General features: G+C 46.7%; 1 protein-coding gene across 2 annotated transcripts; it reads right to left on the minus strand.

The window, feature by feature from the left end:
- Positions 1-288: 288 nt before the first annotated feature.
- DDX59 (DEAD-box helicase 59) lies at positions 289-17,190 on the minus strand. Of its 2 annotated transcripts, XM_073571753.1 has the most exons (8): positions 16,377-17,190; positions 14,800-16,334; positions 9,122-9,289; positions 7,347-7,436; positions 5,751-6,002; positions 4,730-4,882; positions 4,303-4,431; positions 289-696 (listed from the first exon to the last, which is right to left on the minus strand). In XM_073571753.1, the coding sequence occupies exons 1-8, from the start codon at positions 17,068-17,070 to the stop codon at positions 439-441; spliced, it is 3,279 nt and encodes a 1,092-aa protein (XP_073427854.1). In that variant the 5' UTR covers positions 17,071-17,190; the 3' UTR covers positions 289-438. The 2 variants fall into 2 exon arrangements, with proteins under 2 accessions (XP_073427854.1, XP_073427853.1); XM_073571752.1 differs by having other exon boundaries at positions 14,800-17,190.
- Positions 17,191-19,482: the final 2,292 nt, after the last annotated feature.

Consider the following 19,482-nt stretch of genomic DNA (forward strand, 5'->3'; position numbering starts at 1 on the left):
CTCTAAACAGCCCAGCACTGCTAAAGATCAGAGCAGGAGGCAGGAGCGTCCAAATTCATTGGGCGGAACAATGCACCGAGCACCCTATTCAGCATATGGGAATAGTATTTTTTGCACAGTAGAAGGACAGATGTGTGATTTTCATAGTGTCTAAATTCTCTACATGACTGTGCGTTTAGTTTAAAATGTGTTTACATAAGTTGAATATATGACAAGTACGCCTACAAAGTGCCAACCCCTTAAGTTGACAATTTTTTTTTTAATACATCAAAAACTTATCACACAAGGTAATAATAAATACCTAGGGCTTTAATGTCACTTAAGAACTCTCAATAATGAGAGAATGTTTACTTCTCGGGAGTGAAAAATGGTCCCAAGATCAAGGAGAACAGAAAAATAATCCCTTTTAGACATATATCCAAGTCCTGGGTAGTGTGGTCACTTGTGTGGTCTCTTCTTGTCATGTTTTCGGATGAGGTCCAGGATCTGGTCTCCTGTGACCACCTTGTTCTGGTGATGCTTCCTCTGCTCCAGTCGCTTCTGCTCCTGCAGATACGGCGAGTTCAGCAGCTGTGGGGGCAGCAGTGATCCTGTGGGCTGCACTCTCTTCACCAGGTCCCAGAACAGGTTCTTGTTGTTTTTATTGATAAATGTGATCGCCGTTCCTCGGTGACCGAGTCTTCCTGCTCTTCCAATCTGGTAAAAACACAAGATCAGTTAAACATTGCACATAGATAGTAACAAATTAATGCTAATGGCTTCTTACTCTCTGCGATACTTCAGATGCTCTTAGGCTGGTTTCACATTAGCGTTTTTGTGCGCAGCGCATCCATGCGCACCTATGTTCAACATGGCGTATGCATGGTCTTGCGTTTGCATGCATTTTAGTGCGCATGCGTTTTTTTCAGGTGTGCGTCTAGACGTGCAGGACGCAACATGTTGCATTTTTGGGTCCATCCAAGGGCGTAAAAAAAATGCTTGCGCACGGAATGCGACAAAATAACACATTACAGTCTATGGGAACGCAGGCGTGCGCATGGACATGTGTTCCTCTGCGTTTTCGTGCGCATGCGTTTTGAGTAAACATGTCTAGACACTGGTTTAAACCACCCCCTACACAAAGAAACATTGTTTGATGTCCCATTGGTGGAGTCTGTTTCAAGGATTTTTCAAGGATTTTGCTCCTGTGAAATGTGACACCTAGAGAAAGCATGCACATAAACGCAAACGCATGCGCGTTTTTACTTGCGCACGATGCGCTGCGCAAAAAGACACAAATGTGAAACTAGCCTTACTAGTACATTACAAAAAAATGCTGACCAAAACTCTTGCCAATATATCTCATTACAATGTATTATTTAATTTTTTTTTTTAAACAGCGTTCCAGATTGAGAGATGCAGTGTCCCATACATACAAAAGACATCCAAAGTCAGCAGCGTCTAACAACCATTGAATAATGTGATCACATGACCAATGTGACATCACTATATGAGAATATTCCCCTCCAAAAAATCCTGTCAGCAGGCTTAGGTTACATAATCTGAGAGCAGCCCGATTACAGAGATGTGCCACTTGCTGAGCTGTGTCTTGTTGTTTCAATACAATCAGTCTTTTATCAGCAGGAGATTATCACTACAGGACAACTGTCCTTGTGCCTCCTGGTCCAACAACATCCCCTGCAGTGAAAACAGAAAACTGGTGTGGGCGAGGTTAACAACGGAGTTAGATCTGTAAAAGATAAAATTGTGATTGTATAATACCAGCTGCACCCAGTAACCTAACTGATATATCACTGGAATCAGGGTCTCTGTCCCTAAATCATGCTGCTGTCAGATTACATAGCAAAACCTGCTGACAGATTTCCCTTAATGAAGTAATATTTTTATTTACTGTATTCTTAGGAATTCACATCAAAACTTTTTTGCCTTTTCAAGTGACCAAGTTGAACAATACCCTGAAAAAAGGCAGAGCTAAATAAATAAAAAGCACAAGAAATCTTTTGTGTTAACTACTCCAGCTTCACCGAGACAGTTGTCAGCCCAGTACAAGGTCTGCTGTAAGTCACAGTAAAATTGCACCTACAGTGAAGTAACGTCACGTACCTAGAACATCATCATTTACAGGCAGGGACAAAAAGGGAGCAGCCTGGGTAATATATACATACCGTATTATAAAATTGCTGATCATGGTTTACAGCAAACTTGGGCAAAGTGGGGCCTGCAGGACGGACTGGAACAGCTAGAGGGCTGGTGTGCATTCTCGGCATGCAGATAGTGGTGAATATATTGGTGGAGGATGGAGCCGCCGGCTCCTTCTTCTTCCACCAATCAACATGAGCGAATGAGACAGCAGACACAATGATGTCACTATATTACGTCTGCTGTGCATAGAGTCAGTATACCAGAGATCAGAAAAGATGCCAGGAGAACGGGAACAAGGCGAGTAGGTTTTTTTTTTCTTTTTACATTTGTGCCTGTATATATGAGGGCTCATACTGTATATAGGGAGGCAGTGTGCAGGCCCATACAGTATATACAGAGACTATGGGGGCTCACACTGTATATAGGGAGGCTATGTGATGGCTCATACTGTACATACAAAGGCTATGTGGGGACTCGCACTGTACATAAGGAGGCTATGTGGGGGCTCACTGTATATACAAAGGCCAGGTGGGGACTCATACTGTATATAGAGGGCTATGTGAGGGTTCACGCTGTATATAGGGAGGCTATGTGAGGGCTCATACTGTGTATACAAAGGCCATCTGGGGATTCACACTGTACATAGAGAGGCTATATGGGGGCTCACACTGTATGTAGGGAGGCTATGTGGGGGCTCACTGTATATACAGAGGCTATGTGAGGGCTCATACTAAATATAGGAAGGATATGTGGGGGCTCATAATGTATATACGGAGGCTACATGAGGGCTCACACTGTATGTAGGGAGGCTATGTGAGGGCTCATACTGTATATAGAGGGCTATGCGAGGGCTCATGATGAATATAGGGAGGTTATGTGAGGGCACATACTGTATATACAAAGGCCATGTGGGGGTTCATTGTATATAGGAGGATGTGTACTGGTTCCTTTGGTATATAAGGAGGGGTCAGCTCAATTCTTCTCTATATTCAGTGATACAATATTAATATAAAATTATAATATGTTAACATTAATACTGAGCAGAACTAATTTCAGCCTATTGGTTCTGTCTCCACAACAGTCACAGTCTCTCATGTCCCATTGGAAAATTAATTGCCCATCCCTGTATTAAAAGGTTATTTTCAACATATCAAGCATTCACCTAACTATCCACACATTACAATTTTTTGATCTTTCTTGGGGGTAAGCAGGGAGGCGTGGTGGACAAACACTGGAGCCACTATCGTTTGTCATATCATATTGGAGTGCATGCCGCCACCTCTCCATGCTATGCCTAGAGGATTGCTGGAGAAAGTGGTCGGACCTCCACAAAACAGAAAATTAGCACGTATCCTGGAGATCATTAGGTGCAGATATTGACGTGTGCTAAATGAACGTCTTCATTTTTTCAATTGCTTTAGCATTTTAAATTTTCTGTGATAGAAAAAGAAAAAAAAAAAAAAGGTCCATTCCCACAGACCATGTATTATAAGCTAGCAAGAAATGGGAATTTAAAACATTCTTAAAAATTCACCTCACAAAGACACAGGCCAAACCGCCTGCCTGCCCTCGCCATTTTTCCTACTTGGGATAACTATTCTTCTTCTATCGCCCACCCTTAACTATTTTGGGGATGATGGTGCCCCCTGGGATGAATTCTGGACTGTCTCCAGTCATCCTGTTATCCCAGTATTTCTTTACCTCCTCTGTGTGTCTGTAATACCAAGAAAACCTTCTTCCTGCTGTTTGGAGAGAATCTGCCTAAGCTGACCTTTTTTGCTTCTTTGGCTCAGCCTTTGAAGAAGTTCAGCATTTATTATTTGAATATTCCTGCCTTATTGTATTTGCTAAGAGATAATGATCTTTGGTCCCCATTATACCCGCTACATTTAATGCAATAACTTCTAACTGAAATCAGTTTCCAGTATACATCGGTGATAGCAGTGGGAGGCAATAGTGGCTTGATGGACGGCACATTACATCCATTATAGGTGGCACACTTGAAACATTCGCTGAACATTACATTGCGAGTGCAGTCTGCACAGAGCCTTTACTAGCACCCAGTACTGCACTTAAAACTTGGTAAACTGCATCTAAAGGCCAATACTGCAGCAAGTTGCTCACCCACGTGAATACCACTAGTAGATACAACCTCCTCACCTGGTGCACATATTCATCCATGCTTGATGGCATGTCAAAATTCACAACCAATTTCACATGCACTAAATCCAAACCTCTGCCCAAGACACCGGTGCTAACAACAACATCATACTGTCCTTCCAGTAATCCCTGTAAAAAAGACAGGACATGCGTTACTCTCAGGAATTGCCTTCCAGCAGTCAGTGCTTGGCTAGACAGGGCAGGAGCAGACGGCAGTATTATTGGTTTGAGTGCAATCCGACAAATCATCAGAATGCCCTTGGATGACACCCAAGTGCAGTCAGATTTCCACGCACTGACACAATGGAGAGATATTGTGTGCTCAGGTCATCTCATTTGCATGATCGGCCTGATTTTCTTAGATGAGAGAATTTACTGCCGTCTGTACAAGCCCTAAGGCTGAGGCACCCATAGCACATCACTGTACCTGTAGTATATTGGTCCTCTCTGACTGGGACTTTTCAGAGTGAATTGCAACACATTCTAATTGAGTAATCTTCCAGATGGCGTCACTGAGCAGATCTGCACCCAGACGACAGTCCACAAACACCAGGACGGGGGGCTGGAATAGCTTGGAGTCCTTTTGAGAGAAAGGCTTGATGTAATGCAGGAAGAAATAGGAGTGGAACTTCATGTAATATACATTTGCCAACAGGGGAAAAAAAAAAAAGTAATACAAACGCATGGATCATTTACTTTTTTTAATGTCCCTTAAATGAGCTGTCTGCCTTAAAGGGGTTTTCAGGCTTAAGGTTAAAGACAATGTGACTGGAGAGTTGTATCCTAACAGCGCGCACATCATACGGTCAGGATTCTCCGCTGCCAGGAGTGAGCGGTAACGTGACCGGAAGCATGTGATTCACATACTTAAGGCCAAATTCCAACTAGATGCCTGGCTCTATTCACTTGGCTGCCACACCGTCAAATCAGCATGTGACCAAATGCCCGCAAATCACATACCTGTCGTCATGTTACCCCTCTCTCCCAACACTGGGGAATCCTCAGTGTGTGGTGTCCACGCCGTGATGATTCAAAAGTCTGCTCCATTAGGATATGGTGACCTATCGCTTTCCAGAATGGCCCAAGTAGCAGGATGACATGAATGCCGGGGAGGGGGGCAGCGATGGTTCACCATTCACTTTGCTCTTGCACCAACCATTGAGATGAAAAGTAGAAAGTGTAATAAGTGCTAACAGCTGGGAGAAGTGAGCACAGCGGGCATTTCGGATGATTATACCCACTGGCCACGCCAAATACTATCAGGCTGGCAGCGATGAACAGCACCTGACACGGACCATAGAAGGCCATGCATGATATGCCACATTCACTAATCCTGGTACACTGAAGCTGGGTAAGAACCAGCAGACTTACCTGACCAGCTTTCACCCAAACTAAGAACCTAAATGTGGAAAGTAATCAATAACAAAGGCACAGTATGACACGCTCACATTCAGGACTTCAAATAGCTTTTTTTTCTTGGAAGGCTCTTCCACCCAGAGTACAATCTGCCGAACATTAGGACACGGCTGGTTCTTCTCCCCTGCAGTTATCTGCACCGGATCCCTCAGCAGCTGCTGGGCGAACCTTTCAATGCTGTCAGGAATGGTGGCGGAGACCAGCACTGTCTGACGATCTGCAGGGGTGTGCTCCAAAACCTCAAGCACTTGTTGCTGAAAGCCCATCTTAAGCATCGTGTCTGCCTAAAAGAGCAAAAGTATTTCAGTTATGCTGTTGCTTATGTTGTAGGACTAGGTCATCGGTAAGCGCCTGTTCTCACCTTACAGAAAGGCGACAGGTGCCTTCATGAGGCTGTACCCTGGGATCTCTGCTGCAGGGGTGAAGCACATTGGCCCAATTGTCATGCAGTACAGATAATCCTATGCATTTTTAACAGAAATAAGCAATATGTTGCCTACTTCCGCCACAGATTTTTTCGCTGGAAATTTTTAAAGTTAACGTAGTTGCAGAAATTATACTCATATGCATAAAATACAAAGACTGGAGCATAAGCTGTGCCAAATTTCACATGAAAAACAAAATGTGCAAAACAAATGTAAAATCATAAATTACATTTCTTTTTTTTTTTTTTTTCCATTTATTGGAGTGCTATTGCACCATTTTGGTCTCTCTGGGATTTTTCCCATATTTAGTTTGAGTTGTTCGATTGTGTGCATCCACATCACTTGAAATAATGGCTCTATACAAGGATTGTTGAAATAATGCTCTGAGATTAGGTAGAAAACGTGGTGAGAAATTCCCTTTAAAGGGAAACTGTCAGCATATTTTTGCTATGTAATCTGACAGCAGCACAAGGTAGGGGCTGAGATCCTGATTCTGGCAATGTATCACTTAGCTTACTGGGTGCAGCAGTTATGATAGAATCACGGTTTTCTCTGCTGCAGATCTAGCAGGGCTTGGCTGTTGAGCTGTGTATAACCCGCCCACATCGCAGTTTTCTGTGGACATTGTATAGTGACAAACAGCTGCTAATCAGCGCTGAGGTGAAGGTTGAACCAGGAGGCAAGAGGCAGCTTGTCCTGTAATAATAAATCTCCTGCTGATAAAACACTGATTGTATTGTAACAGAAAAACACAGATCAGTAAGTGCTGGAATCATGGTGTTCTTCGATTACATAACAAATCTGCTGACAGATTCCCTTTAAATTGCTAAAACTGCAGAGAGCATGTAAAAAAACAAGCAGCTTTGCAATTTGTCTTTTTCATTGTCATGTATTGGTAATTTTATAATCCGTCACTTAGATTACCGGCCACCTCGGCAGTTTATGTACGTGGCCAGTTCCCTAGGAACGCAGATTATAAGTGCTGTTTGCCAGCTTCCGTGCCTCTGCGCTCCTCCTCCACTACTGAGGCAAAGCAGTCTCTGCTCGCAGCATCAAAGCGCGAGAGTCCAAACCAGCAGTGCGCCCACGACTGATGCTGGTGTAGACTGCCAATCTTCAGAAGCGCACCATCCCCGCAGCAAGGAAAGAAGCAGTGCGCTCTCCAACAAAGGACATTAGACCAACCCTTTCATGTTCACTTACCTCATCCACTATCACAATCCTTAGTTCTCCCAGGTTTACAGAATTCTGACTAATGATTTCTAAAAGTCTTCCAGGAGTTGCAATAACAACCTGAAAGGGAGGAGAACGTTTTCAACACCAAAGTCAATTCAGTTATGTAACAGATCCGAGTGACCCTGGACAGTATATGTTAAAGAGAATCTGTCACCTCCAGGACGTACACGACCTATTAATATGGGCATACAGGTAATAGAAATGTTACACTGGTCCTACCTGTCTGCCTCATATTAATGGTCTTGTTGGGGAGAAATATTATATTCTTATGCTAATTATGTCTTCTAGGCTCCGGGGTGTGCGGTGCCTAGAAGAAACCCTTGCCTCCTGTCCTCACTATAATACTAACCTCTCCCATGCAGGTCAGTAATGGCCTCGGAATCCCGCACCTACGTCCTACACTCCCTCAGAAATACATCCCTCATCCTCCCTTCTATGGACGCTGCATTCAGGGATCTTCTGCACTGGAGAGTCACTGTGACCTTCGATGTGCACGCCGATAAAGTGCTCTCCCCACTTCCTCTTGCATAGTCATCACTAGGAACCACGTGTACATGGCGATGACGATGCAGGGAGGAAGTGAGGAGAGCATCATATCTGCGTGCACGCCGGAGGTCAAAGTGACTCACGGCACCTGCGCAGAATATCCCTGAATGCAGCGTCTATAGAAGGGAGGATGAGGTATGTACTCCTGACGGAGCGGAGGGCCCCGGATTCCGGGGCCATAACTGACGTGCATGGGAGGGGGTAGTATTACAATGAGGACAGGAGGCAGGGGTTTCTTACAGCACTGCACACCCCGGAGCCTGGAAGAAATCATTAGCAGAAAGAATATAACATTTCCTATCAACAAGACCATTAATATGAGAGATAGAAATGTTACACTAGTCTTACCTATTACCTGTAAGTCCATATTAATAAGTCATATACATCCTGGGGGGGGGGGGGACAGATTCCCTTTAAGCACATCTCCATTATCTCCCATTTCATTCACGAATTTTATACAGATGAGCCTGTTCTCCTGCTCCCACCGGTGTTACTCAATAAACCCTGTCAGTCACTCTATTACTTTGTGTTCAGGAAGAGTTGTCCATTACCCTCTGGGGCTGAGAAGCAAAACACTTTTTTTTGCGAGTCCTGACAGCATTTAAGGAGTTGTCCGGGCGTCTGATATTAATGGCCTATGCTTAGGATAAGTCATGAGAAACTGAGAAACTTAGGATAAGTCATAAATAGCAGATCTACGGAGAGTTGAACACCTGGCATCCCCACCGATCAGCTGTTATTGCCCCTGAAATGCTTGGCTCCATTCAAGGTGTAGCATCTGCTGGGTCCTGCAGATCAGTGTGTATTGTACCTGATCGGTAGTACCCGGCGTAGGCTGCTATAAAATGAATGCAGCAGAGATTGAGTAGTCACAAACAGCTGCTGGCAGAGGTAATAACAGCCGATTGGTGGGGTTGCCAGGTGTTGGACCCTCTGCAGATCTGCTATTTAGGAACTATCTTAAGCATAGGTCATCAATATCCTACGTCCTGACAACTTACAGTAGTTACATTTTAGGTATATATACCGAATTAAATAAAACTACCTCCTAGCTTAGCAAACCCCCTTTATTTTTCCTGTCCTCACCATAGTGCTGACAGATCCACTATAAGACATTTTTTTATAAATTAATGGAGAAACCCGACTCCAATAATGCGATACAATACTTATACTGATAGTGATAGATGCTCACTTACCTGCACATTCTGCCTGAGTCGGTGCAGTTGGGGTGGTAATGGCAGCCCCCCGACCAGCAGAGCAGTCTTCATTTGGGGAAGTTTAAACATCAGCTCCTGGGCCTGTTTCTCTATCTGCACAGCAAGCTCCCTAGTAGGCGTGAGGATTAAAGCAGCTGGGGCATCCTTCTAAAAAGAAATCGTAAAACAAGCTGATAACACTTGTCCTGGCCTCTATATGTCTCCCCCTATAGTTACTGGCCTCTGCATGTCTCCCCCTACAGTTACTGGCCTCTGCATGTCTCCCCCTACAGTCACTGGCCTCTGCATGTCTCCCCCTACAGTCACTGGCCTCTGCATGTCTCCCGCTACAGTTACTGGCCTCTGCATGTCTCCCCCCTACAGTTACTGGCCTCTGCATGTCTCCCCCTACAGTCACTGGCCTCTGCATGTCTCCCCCTACAGTTACTGGCCTCTACATGTCTCCCCCTACAGTTACTGGCCTCTGCATGTCTCCCCCTACAGTTACTGGCCTCTGCATGTCTCCCCCTACAGTTACTGGCCTCTGCATGTCTCCCCCCTACAGTTACTGGCCTCTGCGTGTCTTCCCCTATAGTTACTGGCCTCTGCATGTCTCCCCCTACAGTTACTGGCCTCTGCGTGTCTCCCCCTACAGTTGCTGGCCTCTACGTGTCTCCCCCTACAGTTACTGGCCTCTACGTGTCTCCTCCTACAGTTACTGGCCTCTACGTGTCTCCTCCTACAGTTACTGGCCTCTACGTGTCTCCTCCTACAGTTACTGGCCTCTACGTGTCTCCTCCTACAGTTACTGGCCTCTACGTGTCTCCTCCTACAGTTACTGGCCTCTACGTGTCTCCTCCTACAGTTACTGGCCTCTACGTGTCTCCTCCTACAGTTACTGGCCTCTACGTGTCTCCTCCTACAGTTACTGGCCTCTACGTGTCTCCTCCTACAGTTACTGGCCTCTACGTGTCTCCTCCTACAGTTACTGGCCTCTACGTGTCTCCCCCTACAGATACTGGCCTCTACGTGTCTCCTCCTACAGATACTGGCCTCTACATGTCTCCTCCTACAGATACTGGCCTCTGCATGTCTCCTCCTACAGATACTGGCCTCTGCATGTCTCCTCCTACAGATACTGGCCTCTGCATGTCTCCTCCTACAGATACTGGCCTCTGCATGTCCCCCCCTATAGTTACTGGCCTCTACGTGTCTCCTCCTACAGTTACTGGCCTCTACGTGTCTCCCCCTACAGATACTGGCCTCTACGTGTCTCCTCCTACAGATACTGGCCTCTACATGTCTCCTCCTACAGATACTGGCCTCTACATGTCTCCTCCTACAGATACTGGCCTCTACATGTCTCCTCCTACAGATACTGGCCTCTGCATGTCTCCTCCTACAGATACTGGCCTCTGCATGTCCCCCCCTATAGTTACTGGCCTCTACGTGTCTCCTCCTACAGTTACTGGCCTCTACGTGTCTCCTCCTACAGATACTGGCCTCTACGTGTCTCCCCCTACAGTTACTGGCCTCTACATGTCTCCTCCTACAGTTACTGGTCTCTACATGTCTCCTCCTACAGTTACTGGCCTCTACATGTCTCCTCCTACAGTTACTGGCCTCTACATGTCTCCTCCTACAGTTACTGGTCTCTACATGTCTCCTCCTACAGTTACTGGTCTCTACATGTCTCCTCCTACAGTTACTGGCCTCTACATGTCTCCTCCTACAGTTACTGGCCTCTACATGTCTCCTCCTACAGTTACTGGCCTCTACATGTCTCCTCCTACAGTTACTGGCCTCTACATGTCTCCTCCTACAGTTACTGGCCTCTACATGTCTCCTCCTACAGTTACTGGCCTCTACATGTCTCCTCCTACAGTTACTGGCCTCTACATGTCTCCTCCTACAGTTACTGGCCTCTACATGTCTCCTCCTACAGTTACTGGTCTCTACATGTCTCCTCCTACAGTTACTGGCCTCTACATATCTCCTCCTACAGTTACTGGTCTCCTCCTACAGTTACTGGCTTATACATGTCTCCTCCTATAGATACTGCTCTCTACATGTCTCCTCCTATAGTTACTGCTCTCTACATGTCTCCTCCTATAGTTACTGCTCTCTACATGTCTCCTCCTATAGTTACTGCTCTCTACATGTCTCCTCCTATAGTTACTGCTCTCTACATGTCTCCTCCTATAGTTACTGCTCTCTACATGTCTCCTCCTATAGTTACTGCTCTCTACATGTCTCCTCCTATAGTTACTGCTCTCTACATGTCTCCTATAGTTACTGCTCTCTACATGTCTCCTCCTATAGTTACTGCTCTCTACATGTCTCCTCCTATAGTTACTGCTCTCTACATGTCTCCTCCTATAGTTACTGCTCTCTACATGTCTCCTCCTATAGATACTGCTCTCTACATGTCTCCTCCTATAGATACTGCTCTCTACATGTCTCCTTCTATAGTTACATAATTTCTTCCCAAACTATTGCAAGGTTCCAGCCCGTGACTCAAAAAAAAGAGCAATTGTTACGCTCAGTTGTCTATTGATTTCCACAAGGAACAGGCGTAATGGCACAATGCAGAGTCATCATAAATGGGGTCCAGCATTGTCCAAAATGGGGATCAATCAATAGCTGGTTTGTCAGTTTTAGAAATCTTTCACATACATTTTTTTCAGCCTTTTCCAACACTACATTAAAGTGAACCGGTCAGCTCTTTTGGCCGCTATAAGATGTGGTCACCTCCTTTCAGGGCTTATCTACAGCATTCTAATGCTGTAGATAAGCACCCGATCTGACCTGGAAGATAAGAAAAATAAGTTTTATTATACTCACCCGGGGGCGCGATCAGGTCCGGCACCTCCCATCTTCATATGTTTACCGCCCTCCTGCTTCTTCATCACTCTCTGACATTGCATTCCTGGCGTACTTATCTACCCTGTTGAGGGCAGAGCAAAGTACTGCAATGCGCAGAAGCTGGGGCTTTCTGACCTTTTCCTGCGGTGCCGGGGAGCAACGATGCAAGCAAGAGGACGGCATCACAAGAAGATGGGAGGAGCTGGACCCGGACCTGCGACACCCATCGGACTGGACCGCAACAGACTGCCCCCCTAGGTGAGTATAATGAAACTTATTTTTCTTATCCCTCAGGTCAGACCGGGGAGATATCTACAGCATTATAGAATGCTGTAGATAAGCCCTGATAGGAAGTGGCCATATCTTAGAGCGACAAAAAGAGGTAACAGGTTCCCTTTAAAGAGAATCTGTCAGCAGGTTTTCGCTATGTAATCTGAGGACAGCATGAATTCAGCGACGTGTCACTTATTAGGCTGTGTGCTGTTATTTACTTACAATGAAGGTTCTATCACCAGGAAGTAATCACATGCCTGTTACACAGACCACATCCCCTCCTGTGATAAGCAACTCACTGTCAAAAGACAATGTACAGAGAAAGCTGTGGTGTGGACAGGGGCAGCATTCTGCGCTATCTAATAACTCTGATAGATCACTGGGTGCAGCAGTTGTGATGCTAAGTGATACATCACTGGAATCAGGGTCTCGGCTACATGATGCTGCTCTCAGATGAGGTAGGAAAACCTGGTGACAGATTCCCTTTCATTTGTAACATGTGTTGTTGCATCTCTAGTAATGATTTTTCCCCACGTTTCTTTTTCTGATATATTTTCAAGTCCTATAAGAGCTGATGAAAAAAAGTGGGGAAAAAAAATCATAAAGAGTCTTTTTCTTAAAGGGAACCTGGCACCTTGAAAATGCAGTCCTATCTGCAGGCCCCATGCTACAGAGCAGGGGGAGCTGAGCAGATGGATATATAGTTTTTTGACAAGTTATTTGATATAATGTAACCAAATCTTTTATCACAAAACTATATATGAATCTACTCCGCTCCAGCTGCTCTGTAACGTGCTGCGGACAGATGGGAATGGCATTTCATGCCGACAGGTTCCCTTTACAAAGAAAAATCTGCTACATATAGATATCGCTGTAGACATTAAAGGGATCGTCCAGATCTATGATATTGCTGACCTTTTGCGAGAATAAGTCATCCATATCAGATCAGTAGACCTAACCTTCGTCATCAATATCATAGACTGGGAAACCCCTTTGAATATTTTTCTTCATTTACACCTTTGCCTCCATTTGTATAGTACATGAAGTAAATGGTAGTGCCAGTGATTTTCTTACCAGGCTCCTTATCAGCTCCATTCCTGACCAACATTACATCACATTACCCACATCTTCCATACAGACCAGAAGTCTGACTTTCTATTAATCTCCACAAGACTCACATCAAGGCTTTTACAGGAATGCACAGATGATGTCTGATGGCCGGGACCCTAATCCTGGCAGAATATTTTCAGTCTGAGTGCTGTCCATGAAAAAAACTGGATCACACTTGGATCAATATTATTCTATGGGGCAGTAAAAAAAATTTTCACAGACCGAATCTGCATGTGAAAAAAAAAAATATATATCACAGTATGCACTGAAACTGGATGAGACGCTCCCATTCAAGTCTATGTGTGCACTAATAATGTACAAGATCATTTCCTATGCTACAGAATTGCAATGTACTGTGGCTTCATATGACTATATATATATATATTATATTCATATGGAGCCACAGTACATTGTAATTCTGTAGCATAGGAAATGATCTTGTACATTATTAATAACGTCTGCTGTAAAATAGCAGATTGCATACAGACTGCACAGTGATGACTAGTGAGAAAAAAAAACATCTCACTTCATAGGATGAAACTCAGCCATTTCTTAAATGCTTGTGTGGATCTACCCTAACACTGATGTATTCAATGTGACATAAGTGTCCAATAAAGGGGAAGCAGGCATCTGACAATGACCCATTGTTTAAATCAGGTTTTTGTGTTACATATTTTTGCTTTTAAAAGTTTGGCAATTCTTTTTTTAAATGCATTCTAAAATTAGTAATCTTTCATTTTTCAAATTGGCCACTGGAGCTAGTTTAGAGAATCTTACAACCTGTCCTTTCAGGAAGAGTTTACATTAGTTTTATCAGCAGTGACAGGATTACAATAACTGATTACACGGGATCCACCAATCATAAAAGGCAATTTCCACCTCCCCCTCCCTTCACAGTGACTTTTTTTACACGCTCATTAGATGCTTCCATACAATACAGCCCCTATTGCTGCTAATGTACATGTGCATTCCCTGAAACAGGACGTTAGAGTCTAAACAGCCCCAGTGACCAGTGTGATGATTGCGAGACTACTAATTTTTAATACAAAATAGTCAGATAGAAAAAAAAAGGTCCTTTTCTGATGACCGGTTTAAGGCCTCATTACAATTTACATCCACTGATGGTTTGTGTCCATTGTTGCCATCAGTTTTTCTTGTTTTTAAAAAAAAAGAACATTTCAGCACATATCCATTCATTAGCCATTAAAAAACAGTCATCACGCGGATGGCACACATGATACATCCAAGTACTATCCGTATGTTTTGACAGATCCGTTCACTTAAATGGGAGCGTTTACGTGTCAATTGGATCAAAAATGGACATTCTCAATTGTTTGTAGAACAATTACCGATATATCAGATCTGGAAAAATCCAGGATTAGCCTACATATATGACATTCACTTGTGTCTACATGATCTGCAAAAAATACCTGCTCCATACACCTGACCACAGCTGGAAGCAGGAAAGCAGCGGTCTTCCCAGACCCTGTGTCCGCACTGGCCAGTACATCTCTTCCCATCAGTCCAACAGGGATCATCTGCATCTGGATGGGAGTAGGAGCGCCATATCCAGCCCGCTTCAGGTTTGTGCAAAGTATGGGAGGAAAGTTACAATGCTCAAACTCTATTATTGGCCTGCATACTTCTTTCCCAATTACACACAGGCCAAGCTGTTGTCTTAAATTGTCAATCTGCTCCTGACCCAGCAGGGTTATAAACTCGTGCTCCGTATAGGTGTAGGGTGCATTACTGGACTGTGCGGGCGCTGCATCCAGGGGCTGATGCACTGGGGGCACAATGGCCATGACCTCACCTGGATGAGGTACAGGTGACTGTTCTACAGCGGCACCTCCTGTGGTTACATTATCTAAAGATGGAGCTTGTGAGGTGTCGTCAGTAGCGCACGTCCCTGTAGACTGCAGGATGTCTTTGGCTTTACACTCCAGACTACACACATCATGCTCAGTCTGGTCACAGATGTATTCTCCATATCTTCCACATATTACACAGACCGGCTCTCCCGGGAGCGGCCAGCGCTGAAGTTTGCTGTAGGATTTGATGGGCTCATCCTCTGCATCAGGAGCAGATGTAGGAAGAGAAGTAGATGCTGGAAACGGAGCAGATGGCAGAACCGCAGAGGCAGGTGGAGAGGCATGAAGAGGTGGGGATGCATAGGCTGCAGCATCAGAGACAGGTGGTAAGGCATGCGGTGCGTTAGGAACAGATGATAGAGCTGCTGCTGGTGACGCCTGTGTTACCGCAGCAGACGGTGAGACAGGTGCTGCGGCGTCAGATGTTGCAGCACAGGCAGGTGACGATGCAGCTGGGGAGGCATGCGTTACAGCAGAGGCAGGTGGAGAGGCATGCGGCGCAGCAGAGGCAGGTGGAGAGGCATGCGGCCCAGCAGAGGCAGGTGGAGAGGCATGCGGCCCAGCAGAGGCAGGTGGAGAGGCATGCGGCCCAGCAGAGGCAGGTGGAGAGGCATGAAGAGGTGGGGATGCATAGGCTGCAGCATCAGAGACAGGTGGTAAGGCATGCGGTGCGTTAGGAACAGATGATAGAGCTGTTGCATGTGGTGACGCCTGTGTTACCGCAGCAGACGGTGAGACAGGTGCTGCGGCGTCAGATGTTGCAGCAGAGGCAGGTGGAGAGGCATGCGGCGCAGCAGAGGCAGGTGGAGAGGCATGCGGCCCAGCAGAGGCAGGTGGAGAGGCATGCGGCGCAGCAGAGGCAGGTGGAGAGGCATGAAGAGGTGGGGATGCATAGGCTGCAGCATCAGAGACAGGTGGTAAGGCATGCGGTGCGTTAGGAACAGATGATAGAGCTGTTGCATGTGGTGACGCCTGTGTTACCGCAGCAGACGGTGAGACAGGTGCTGCGGCGTCAGATGTTGCAGCAGAGGCAGGTGGAGAGGCATGCGGCGCAGCAGAGGCAGGTGGAGAGGCATGCGGCGCAGCAGAGGCAGGTGCAGAGGCAGGTGGAGAGGCATGCGGCGCAGCAGGGGCAGGTGGAGAGGCATGCGGCGCAGCAGAGGCAGGTGGAGAAGCATGAAGAGGTGGGGATGCATAGGCTGCAGCATCAGAGACAGGTGGTAAGGCATGCGGTGCGTTAGGAACAGATGATAGAGCTGTTGCATGTGGTGACGCCTGTGTTACCGCAGCAGACGGTGAGACAGGTGCTGCGGCGTCAGATGTTGCAGCAGAGGCAGGTGGAGAGGCATGCGGCGCAGCAGAGGCAGGTGGAGAGGCATGCGGCGCAGCAGAGGCAGGTGGAGAGGCATGCGGCGCAGCAGAGGCAGGTGGAGAGGCATGCGGCGCAGCAGAGGCAGGTGGAGAGGCATGCGGCGCAGCAGAGGCAGGTGGAGAAGCATGAAGAGGTGGGGATGCATAGGCTGCAGCATCAGAGACAGGTGGTAAGGCATGCGGTGCGTTAGGAACAGATGATACAGCTGTTGCATGTGGTGACGCCTGTGTTACCGCAGTAGACGGTGAGACAGGTGCTGCGGCGTCAGATGTTGCAGCACAGGCAGGTGACGATGCAGCTGGGGAGGCATGCGTTACAGCAGCAGAGCATGGAGGTGAAACAGATGAAATATTCCTAGCTCCCGCCGGCGGACATGTCAGTGCCCCCGTGCCTCTCCCCTTCTTCCCCCCGGCTCTCTCCGTCTCCTGTCGCCTTTTCACCGCTCTTGGTACAAACATTGTCAGATGGCGCCTCTGCCCAGTAAAATGCGGTCATTCCGCCAGAAATGATTCCGGTCAGCAGGGGTCGCTGTGCAGTAGATTCATTACTCGGTGAGAGGCAGTAGTGGACGCTCAGCCAGCATCACTTCCGGCTCACGCTGATGACGTCATGGTGCCGTAGGTGGCGGGCGGCGCACAGTGCTGCAGTCCCAGCATGTCATGTACACAGTGTGGAGGCAGAGGACTGAGTCCAACTACAGAATATTACCCAGAGAACTCTTGTTTCTGCTTAACCCCTTGATGGCACAGCCGACCTCCAGCTGGATCCCCAAATGGATCTTCAAACTACATTGTCTCTGAAGCCAGAATAATGTACAATGTTGTGCCCATGGATGACCTGCCAGGTTCCCTTTAGACACATTACCTGCACTGAACTTCTCTGTGGGCTTTTGCCTTTCTCCTCTAGGGTAGGTGTAGACGACCATATTTTCTGTCCAAGTGCAATCCAACAAAACATCAGATAACGCCCAGACCATGGGGCCATGGATGTCTGGTTTTTATCCTTGGACTGGGCCAAACTGGGGGTAAAAATCGCTGCATGCTTACGTTTTTATCCAGTACTCGGATTGCACTCGGCGAGGCACGTCAATGAGTCTGTAGAAACCATCAGACTGCACCAAAAGACATCTGAGCGCAGTCCAATTTTCCCACTCATGGAATGGAGAAATTTCCATCTTCCTATAGCCGGGATCACACTTGCGAGTGTGATGCGAGAAACTCGCGCATCAATACCCGGCACTCGGGACCAGAGTGTGTGGCTGCATGTATTTCTATGCAGCCGTCACTCCGATCCCGAGTGCCGGCGGCAGTGTCGGGTATTGATATGAGAAACTCGTGCGAGTTTCTCACATCGCACTCACAAGTCTGACCCCGGCCTATCTGAGAGAATCAGAGCGAACTATGCTCACACTGCTCGGCGTGTGATTACCATAAGGCTGTGTGCACACGCTGCGGATTAGGTGCGGATTCATCCTCGCGGATTTTGTAAAATCCGCAGGTGAAACCGCAGGTCAAAATACCTGCGGATTGCTCTGCGGTTTTTCATCTCAATGGAGGAGATGGCAAACCGCAGGAGAATCCGCAGAAAGAATTGACATGTCAATTCTTTCTGCGGATTGAAAACCGCAGATAATCCGCGCGGAAAATTCCGCACCGTCTGCATTGCGGTTTTTGATTCCCATAGGGAATCATGGTACTGTACACCGCAGTAGAAACTGCTGCGGGTCCGCAGCGGCCAAAACCGCTGCGGAACCGCAGCAAAATCCGCAGCGTGTGCACACAGCCTAATTGTCCTCTTTTATGAGAGAATATGCACTGTTGTGACCCTGCAATTATACAGACCAATGTAAATTTGGCAGAGCCCACAGAGAAATTCTGTGCTACACACCCAGTTGGTGGAAGGGAAAATTGGCTCCACTATTACGGGAGGAAAGTGGCGTACCGACAATGGCGGCAGGCCACGCGAATGCTATGGGGCCCGTGAGCCGGGGGACCTCTGTGTCAGTTCCAACACCACCCCCCTCTGCCTGTCCGCCCAACGGGCCCCTCCACCCGTTAGCAGAAGTAATGATGATGGACAACAGCCGACGCTTCCTACCCCATCATTCTGCCAAAGCACCTGACGTGTCAGAGCAGCGGGTGCGATGACGTCATTATAGCGCGCCCGCTGTTCTAAGATGTGCAGCGCTTCACAACACACGCTCCAGAGACTGAAGCATCAGTGACTGGTGGCCATAATAGAATATGGAGGGTGCATTGTATTGTATGGTGGAACTTAGGGGCTGCACTATATTGTATAGGGGACCATGGGGGTGCATTATATTGTATGGAGGACCATGGGAAGGGCATTATATTGTATGGAGGACTATGTGGAGGGCATAATATTACATAGAGGACCATGGAGGGTGCATTATATTGTATGGAGGACCATAGAGAGTGCATTATATGGATGGTGCATTATATTGTATGGAGTACCATGGGGGTGCATTATATTGTAGGAAGGCCAAGGAGAGTGCATTATATTATATGGATGGTGCATTATATTGTATGGAGGACCATGGGGGGTGCATTATATTGTATGGCGGACTATGGTGGGTGCATTATATTGCATTGAGGACCATGGGGGTACATTATATTGTATGGAGGATCATGGGGGATGCATTATATTGTATGGAGGATCATGGGGGATGCATTATATTGTATGGAGGGTGCATTATATTGTATGGAGGACCATGGAAGGTGCACAATATTGTATGGAGGACCATGGGGGTGCATTATATTGTATGGAGGACCATGGGAGTCATTATATTCCATGGAGGACTATGAGGGGTGGATTATATTGTATGGAAGACCATGGTGGGGTGCATTATA

This window comes from Dendrobates tinctorius, unplaced genomic scaffold, assembly GCF_039654945.1.
Source record: "Dendrobates tinctorius isolate UK_male_01 unplaced genomic scaffold, ASM3965494v1 ptg000029l, whole genome shotgun sequence".
Taxonomy (NCBI): domain Eukaryota; kingdom Metazoa; phylum Chordata; class Amphibia; order Anura; family Dendrobatidae; genus Dendrobates; species Dendrobates tinctorius.

Bases quoted from the DNA above. Each gene is read 5' to 3' on its own strand.
- DDX59 (XM_073571752.1), bottom strand. From the start codon at position 17,070: ATGTTTGTACCAAGAGCGGTGAAAAGGCGACAGGAGACGGAGAGAGCC. The intron at 4,432-4,729 runs GTACAGTGATGT...TCTTTTTTACAG, and splicing joins AGAGGACCAATATACTACAG to GGATTACTGGAAGGACAGTA. The intron at 697-4,302 runs GTGAGGAGGTTG...TGTTTTTACCAG, and splicing joins TGGATGAATATGTGCACCAG to ATTGGAAGAGCAGGAAGACT.